General features: G+C 33.7%; 1 protein-coding gene across 2 annotated transcripts; it reads right to left on the reverse strand.

Annotated features, from left to right (window-relative positions):
* Positions 1-1,542: 1,542 nt before the first annotated feature.
* On the reverse strand, positions 1,543-9,152 carry LOC146739119 (uncharacterized). 2 transcript variants are annotated; one of them, XM_085503798.1, is made up of 12 exons: positions 8,295-9,152; positions 7,959-8,049; positions 6,992-7,079; positions 5,196-5,262; positions 4,569-4,662; positions 4,410-4,438; positions 4,193-4,243; positions 3,982-4,079; positions 3,342-3,481; positions 3,045-3,157; positions 2,510-2,661; positions 1,543-1,790 (listed from the first exon to the last, which is right to left on the reverse strand). In XM_085503798.1, exons 4-12 carry the CDS (start codon positions 5,237-5,239, stop codon positions 1,588-1,590), a joined length of 924 nt encoding a protein of 307 aa, XP_085359924.1. In that variant the 5' UTR covers positions 5,240-5,262; positions 6,992-7,079; positions 7,959-8,049; positions 8,295-9,152; the 3' UTR covers positions 1,543-1,587. The 2 variants fall into 2 exon arrangements, with proteins under 2 accessions (XP_085359924.1, XP_085359925.1); XM_085503799.1 differs by lacking the exons at positions 1,543-1,790; positions 2,510-2,661 and adding an exon at positions 2,694-2,780.
* Between the last annotated feature and the right edge of the window lie 36 nt (positions 9,153-9,188).

The raw sequence follows: 9,188 nt of genomic DNA on the forward strand, positions 1-9,188 counted from the left end.
CCCATCTTCATCCACATGTGATTTAAGACTTTGGCTTCCTCGTGGTGTTGACATAGACAGTTTTAGTTCATTAATGAATAGAGCCTTACTTGAATCACATGGTTTTGGAAAAATTTAATTTTCATCCTTCCATGAATAATTTACTGTGTACACTCCATGGATTGTAATGCATAATTGCGCAAATTCCACCTCTGGATAATTTGAAATTTTACCTTACTAAAATCCTTACTTATCTTACTAAAATCCAATATTTATCTTTGGATAGACTAGTGGGCCAATTGTATTTGCACATGTTGGTGCTACTCAGTACATTTACAACTTCAGGCCTAACTCGCATAGTTAGCCCACTAGTTTATGCAATATTCTATACATTAGATTTTAGTAAGGTATGACTGAATGTATTACAAATTTAAAATAATCTGCAAACTATTCCAATATAGTAAGATAATAGTAAACATGTTTGTTGAACATGACACGTTTTTATTGCCAATAACCTGCACTCTGGTATTCGTACATTAGAAACTCACATTTGTATATTAAATAATGTATTCCATTATCTGATAGTTAAAAATAGATATCAAGTGGCTAATGGCAGTCAAGGTTCTATTAAACAGGCCCATTATTTGTCAGGTATCGTACCTATACTTTGATAATGACGGAAATCAACGACTACTTTTGAAGCCAAGGTCTGGTAAAAGTCCAACCTGTCAAGCGTCTAAGACTTTCATCTGATGGCTTCAAAAATAGCTGTTAATTGCCATGTATGTGCAAGTAGAGGTACGATACGTTGTATCTCAAATTGATACTTCAAAGTTTTAGGCGGTGATTTTTTACTTTGACAGGGACAATTTGAACCTATGTACCTATTTAAGGGGTGACAAAGGATGCTGAACAAAACAACTTTTTGAACAATAGAGAAAAGTCAAATAGCAGTTATATATTAATCATTTCTCATTTTAATAAGTGTGGTAAAAATTGTACAATTTTAATCTCTGCATACACCACTACATGTACAATTTCGTTTGACATATTAGTCATGTTAGGTAGTAATATGAGGTTATTACAAGGATAGCTCAAAGTATGCATGCAGACAGCGGGAGTATCAACCGGTGCACAGCAAAGGTTGATGCGACAGCATACTGTATGAGTTCATACTTTGAGGTATCCTCGTAATAACCTTATTATTATACATCTTTTCCTTCCAAGGATACATCATGGGAATGCCGAATTCCAAAAAAGTTTAGAACAAAATCATCAAACCTTTTTGTGTGGAGTCGGTCAAACCCTGGTGGCAGCAATGTTTGTTTTTATTATTAGATTCCATATTTGGAAATCGCATTTCCTTATATGGTAGGATTAAAATACCCCGTAAAATACCGCAAAATTATGACACTCTGTAACTTAGTATGGTGTTACGGTGACAGATGTATAATAATATTATAATATGCAGCTTTCTAATCGGTGGTTTGGTTTCTGACCTACTTGATCTTTATGAGTTGGACTAGAAACTGAATTTTTAATGTTTGTTATAAACCACAAAACTGTTATGCAAGATATTTTTATTAGTTCGAAATAAAATTTATACAATCACTGTGAATCTGCTTCTACCATTGCCTTTAACTGGCAATATAAATGCTTTGCCTGTTCTGTTGTTTTTGGTGGTAAAAGTTTGTAGCGCTTCAGTGCATGGTCAATGTATTTATCAATCTGCTCATCCCCTACATAATTAGGTGTATGTGCATGATGGCGAACGTCCTCTGTGGTTACCGGTTGAATCATATCTCTCCAACCTATAAAAAATTAAATAAAATAAAGTTAAACTTGTCATGAGACACGTGGTTGATTGACAGTGATTGATAAGATTTCCATATTTGTAGATAAACATAAAAAAAAAATGTTTGAGTTATTGTAACCACACAACGAAGAAAAGTTTTACTGAAATTCAACAAATATCTTTAAAAACCTGCATCTATAATATGCAGACTAAATAAAAATCAAAGAATGTTCAGAAAGAACGTGTGTGTGTGTACTAAGGGTATTAGAAGCTTTAAGTACAAATAAGAAATACTGTATTTACTATATTAGAAGCACATTATGTTTATTGCATACAAAATCTTTGTGTCTTATTTTTTCCACTATTTTTTCCTCGTCGCAGATGCATGTGCATATTAATGAGGTAGACATGTGGTATGTTAGTCATATATCTGCATGTCATCTGCAGCAGTGCTTCATGCATTACACTTATTTACTACTATTTACAAATTTGGCAATCACTAAGCTATGTATCAAGTTTAATTAATATCTGCTAAGAGAAATTAGGTAATTAATATTCACAAATTAAGGTATCTGCATGTGTGTAAGTTAATACCAATGATTTTCAAAACTTTTCAAAATTTGCTATGCATTTTGAAAAGTATGGCCACTCTAAGTTAAACAATGCATGCAAATAAACAAGTGAAGGTTTAAGAACAACGTTTAGAATCCATAAAAAAATGAACTTAGGCTTTACCTGATAATTCAGGACAGTGATATAGTATATTAGGAATACCACATGGTACATGAAGCTCCTTCTGATGCCTGATAGGATGATTGTTCCACTGTTTTATCACTTGATCTAATTCTATTTGGACTATTTCTAAATAGCAATGGCGAATTAGACACCTAAAAACAAGACAAGACAATGCAATGCGAATTTCCCAGTTCGAAGTTAAACATCAATCTACACAATAGACTGCTAAAGAATCAGCCTCATGGATAGAAGACTTCTGATGTCCATCTTCCTAAAAAAAATGACAATGTACTGTGTCATTAGCTAATTGTTTTGGATAACTTTAACACAATGTTCTTGACATATCACAAAAAGGTAGTGTATAAGGCCGTTGTCATAGCAATGAATATTGAGAACCATACAAAGTTTTAGAACAAGCCATACTTTGTGTTATTTACCCCATAATACAATATCATTTCTTTGACACATATTCAAACTGGGACACTTGTTTAACACAACTACAGGTTGAAAATTATGGTAATCAAACTATATTTACTTGTGTAAATGATTTCTAGAAGAAAACAACTTTTCTTCAACCATTGATGCAAAATATTGACGCCACCATTCAGTCCAAGAGCGCAAAAGGAATGACCAAAAACATTCTATTCTCTAAATGAATAAATGAAGATAAACTAATTAAATAAATCAGCAACAAATTGATTTAAAATCACAAATGTTGATTGAATGTATGGTGCAAATATATCAATAAATAATAATAGCCAATGACAACTATGTAGAGTCCTATTATTTTCTATGGTGATTATACCAACTTTAATTTAAAATTATTTATTACCTGATTCGCAGATGACTTCCCATATACAAAGGAATTTTCCCCAGCAAATTGGTCACTTCCATCTTGCCGTAAAAAAGCTTGTAAAGCTGCCACCGTTACATTCTCTGTTCCTGGGTCTGCTCTGATTTGCAAAGGACATCCTGTTCACAAATGTCACAGTAATTACATAGTGGCAATAATCTGTTTCAAATGTAGTCTCTAACATTGATAAAGTGATATAGAATCAAATCTATAAGGTCAACACACAATACTGTAATGTATAGCGCATTAAAACACCATTTTATGGCGTCATTGCCTCGGACATGGGGGGGGGTATTCACTTAAATATAGGCTTGAATAAATCTTGTAAATTTTTGAGGTTATCCCTCCTCCTTGCCCTATTTATTAAAACTATAACAATCTCTACCGAACCACAATTGATGAGAAGGGCAAGCCACGCTCATTAACCCTTATAAAATCAAAATTTACTCTTTGGGAGGTCATTATGTTCTTTGTTTAAATAAATTTACTTGTGAATACAGATTTCCATTATCCTGTAATAATGGACAGCTACAACATCATAAAAACCTCAAATTCAAATAGTGGGGATTTAATAACATGCAATAATGAGCAGAATGTTGTCTTAATATAAAACATGTACCTTTCATTTCATCCACACAGTTGAGGTAGTAATAGGCAATAACGCTAGGGTCACTGTTTGTGCTGGCTGCCTTCACCCATAAAATTTTTCTTGAATATCTGAAATTGACAAGATATTTTATTTTACTCAAAATATGCAATACATTATAAAAAAGGCATGATACACACGATATGTGCACATATCTGTTTGAGAATTGTTAACAAAAACTTACCCATCTATACATCCACTTATACATATGCCATATGGCATCAGCTTGTCATAGCTATAACAAAGGATAACTACATTAGATAGTATAATGTCATGTAATATATTGTAGTCTTTCTCATGTACTATAAGAACCATAATCTTAGAGTCATCCTAGCCAACTGTCCCTCTCTATTATATAAACTCAGTATCAATTTAGCTAGAACATATGAAGTAACACTCACCCATCCATATGCCATGTTTGATTTGGGCCCTGAAAATGAAAAAAGTATGTTAATGACACCAATATTTCAAAGTCATGTTCAGGTACATCATACAAAATTGTTTCTACAGTTCAAATGTCAAGTATACATGTCTAATTTCACAGAAAGTTATACAATTACCACACTATGATACAATCCTCTTTTGAATCGTTTCTTTGACCTCATCTCAACACCTTCTGGGTCCAGAGCACGCATTAATTTTGCAATAGTTTGTCTACAGAGTTTAGGGAAACACAGTATCATTATGTATATATGAAACGCCAATGCTGCCTTATATTGCTGTCTAATTATATATTACAAACACAAAGTATAATGATGACGTTATCATGTAGTATAATGGTGGTAGCATACAGTATAATGATGTTATCATGTAGTATAATGATTTTAGCATACAGTACAATGATGTTAGCATGTAGTATAATGATGTTATCATGTAGTATAATGATGTTAGCATACAGTACAATGATGTTAGCATGTAGTATAATGATGTTAGCATACAGTATAATGATGTTAGCATGTAGTATAATGATGGTATCACACAGTATAATGATGGTAGCACGTAGTATAATTATGGTAGCATATACATGTAATGTGACATAACAGTCACATAACAATTCTTTCGGATAGGAGAAACACACTCCTTGGTAGTGATAATAATGTGGAATTGTGTTCATTATTTATAAATTACTTATTATTACTTATATATTGGTATATTAACAATAATAAAGTAATAATAATAATAATTACCTAGATACATTTAAGCTGTATTTTTGTTTCACCAAACGCCACATGATGAAGAGCCATTAAGTTCATACTGTGAAAAAAGATGTTCCAAAACTAACATTATTTTATTATTTATAACATTATTTAAAATAAAAATAGTTAGAAAGATTCTGGATCCATTGTTATTACAATTGAAAAAAACACAATAGGTTCATATTATTAATGGTTCTGACCTGGTGTTAATCATCGAACACGCAAGTGTTCCGCTAATTATTCGTGAATTGTCACAGACTTGACCATCGAACGCGAGAGATCAAAAAAATGTACCGTCATAAATGGGGTCTGTTCTGGTGTTAATCATCTGACGCTAAAGTGTATCGCTCATACAGGCCGGGAATATTTCACAGATTTAAAACCTTGTCTTCAGTATTTTTGAATAATTTCCTTACTTAATGTACAGAGTATGGCCACTTAAACAAACTAATTAATTGTAACCCATAGACTAGAAACCACTATTGTAAACAACGCAATCTTAGGGTCTGCGGGGAAACAGTCGAAAGCAAGATCTTTTAATTGTCATTATCTTCTTTTTGGTATGTCTTCGATCGCACGCAAAGTTTCGATACCAAGCAATTTTCGCCATGATGTTCTTTGCCAGCACGATTTGACCTGAAACAAAGTTCTTTGACCTAACAGGTCACGTCTTTCATTAACCAATCAAAATGCTGTGTCGTACTGACGAAATTTTCTGATTATTGAAGATCATTTTTTTCAACACAATGCAGAAGTTAATTACCGCGATGTTAAAATGCGATTTGTAGCACTGATTTCGACGGAAAAAAATGATTTTTCCCTAAAAACTGGCAATTCGCAATTTTCGAAAGGTAATCTGTGTGTGGAAGAAGTGTTTAACCTTCACGGTCGCCAACAGGTCACATCGTTCACATCCCTATCATGATAGTCTCAATAACCAGGTTCCAGGAATGGCCTCCATGGGGTTTAATTTTAAGCATTTCAAATGCCTCTCAACGCTACAGTTATAATAAAAAACTAAACCATTGTAATTGTATTTCAAATACAGTTTTAAATCTACACAACTATAAATTAAGGCCACATTGAGGCTCGCTTTAAATAGTTAAAGTCCTTTGTAATAACGAAACTAATGAGCACTTTCCATTATGTGAGAGTATGTTTTCCCTATATGATTTTTCAAAAAAATATCTGAACAGTTTAAAAACGTAACACATGCAAACAAACTCAGTTCTATGCTGTCAGTTACCAAAAGATGCAAACAATGTAATTGCTTTTGGTGGAAATGTGTGAAATATCGGCGACACCCCAACATCAAAGAAAATTAAGATATAAAATATTTGGAAACAGCGGATCTGAGTTCATTATTACATGCTCACGCTATCTTACTACATTGCATTGCTCCGAAGAAAACATGGAATACGTTCAGTCAATACGCAATCAGAATAAACTGGTTTATAAAGTGTTAATCTACGTAAAACAGAAGACTCTTGCCAATAGTGTAATATCCTATAAATGTGAGCAGAGGTGACGAGGATTACGTAACGCCAAGGTTCGTGTTAAAAAAGGCGAACATATATTTCGGTTGAAAGACCACACCCATGCACCAAACCAGCCCTGGGCGGAGGACCAAAGTGGTCGCCATTCAACCATACTTGATCAAATGGTAATGAAAACTCATGGTCATATGTAAGTCACCAAACATAGTATGGTTGTTAAAACTGAATGTGGCACGTACAGACGGATGTAACTCAAATTAATAGTCCCCGATTTTGGAAAAATGTGCATACCATTATTGCAGCCTCAGCTTCTTCCTCGCTGCACCGAGAGGACCTACTCAAACCAAGTGTCTTTATTCTATAAAGCAGTTGACGGGGACTGCAAAGCAATATCAAGAAGAAAATTATTTAATACTCTGGCACATCTTTGCGTCTGTGTAATCATGGAGCTAAAAAAAGCTCCACGGTGTAATGTTAAAGCGGAGGGGGTCGTCACCTGCGCATGCGCGGGGATTGAATTCACGTGACGATACACAAGCTAAAAACGCAAAGGCTTTAACAATATGGTAGTCAGTCACAAAATTTCAAAAACAAGAACACTGATATACAATGTGCACAGCCCATTCATAATGAAATATGCATATCTGTGTTATTCTGAACATATTTTCAGCATGTACAATGTAGTAAAGTACTTATGGCATATGTCAATCAAAATGAACTTACATTTCATATTTTATATCTAATTGTTCTGTCGTTTCTTTTAACTCTATCATGCATGCATACTTAAAAACCCGCATTGTTTTGATGACTAAAACAGCATATTTGCATTTATTTTAAATAATTTATGAATAATCAATAAATCACACAGTCCTTTCAATATTTATGTTGACATTGATGTTATACTTTAAATAATAATGTTGAATGTCGTAACAAGAATGAATTTTTGCTTTTCATTTTGCACATGGTCCATTACGGCATTACAGTTTCCACAATGAACGAATGTAGATTAATTTTCTTCCCCAACTACGAGTGAATGGCGTAACTCATCCACGCAAATGTGGTTGGAACAACCTGTTTCGAAATTTGTAAAGTGGTTTAAATATATTTAAAATATTAAAATATCCGAGTCGAATCCCCAAATAACCATAATAATCCATAAATAATGTGTTTCTTTAATATGGCTGACGACATACACGCACGCGTGCTGATACTGAAAACAATGTAACTCACTGTACATAACCAAAACCTGTATAATTACCTTAAATGAATATCTTGATGTAAATCCAGTAATTGCAAAATCATGAACTGCGAGTAACCCGCATGAAATAATGCCTCAATTGCCTCATATTCTGCATCCAAACATAGCAATGAAACAAAACATAGCATGAAATGTAGGTTTACATTAAAGAATCCTTAAACAAATATTTGTTCACTAAACGTGCTACAAATATAAGTTATATGATGTCTTGCAGCGCCTACTATCTATTACATTGACGCCAAATGACTAATGATGTAGCAACCGGGCAATACATGACAAATGAAAGCTAACCTCAACGGAAATTCATTGTAATAAATGTATTGAAACATTACCTACCATTGCTGAATTTTTGAAGAAAAATTGGTCTGTTCATTACGCAGGCTGAAAAAAAATGTAAAACTTAAACACTTAGGGGTCGCCTAAAACTAAAGGGTGAATTGGAAAATAAATCCTGTGCTGCAAAAGCGTGGCAAACACCCTTGTGAAAGAAGGCCATTCTTGTAAATAAATAAATAAAAAGAAAGTATGCTGCAATGCTAGACAAGATATATTTTGAAATGTCAAAATACTAGTAATCTCCACGTAATATCATTACCCCTCCCCCGCACAGAGCTACTATATTGGTCCACCCCTTACTTAGTGTATTTGTATGCTAATATACTAAATACTAATAATGTGTATATAAACCTTTTGAAAAACGTTGGCTATTTTTATTTTACACCGTCTCAGTTTGAATTAAAATCAAAAACTTGTCAGATTTTAACAGAAAAAGGAAATTACAACGACGACGGTGCAATGACACGAGCATTTTCTATTCAATCACATTCTCTCAACAATCCGGTATTTTTGCAAAGTCAAGTGATAGAAAATGTTAATTTCAAACTTACCGATATCAGCAATACGTTGTAAAACTTGTTGGTATTATCCCGCAATTATAAATATACGTAAAATGAACGCACTACGACACGTACGGCTACACGAGAAAATCGTACGATACGATGTACTTCCGGGTCATATTTATGCTAATCGATGTTATTTTTCAAGTAGCGGAGCGATTTTCATATAGCGGAGCGATTTTCAAGTAGCCGACCGATATTTTTCAAGTAGCGGAGCGATTTTCATATAGCGGAGCGATTTTCAAGTAGCGGACCGATATTTTTCAAGTAGCGGAGCGATTTTCATATAGCGGAGCGATTTTCAAGTAGCCGACCGATATTTTTCAAGTAGCGG

This window comes from Saccoglossus kowalevskii, chromosome 9 (assembly GCF_978046115.1).
Source record: "Saccoglossus kowalevskii chromosome 9, keSacKowa6.1, whole genome shotgun sequence".
Lineage (NCBI taxonomy): Eukaryota > Metazoa > Hemichordata > Enteropneusta > Harrimaniidae > Saccoglossus > Saccoglossus kowalevskii.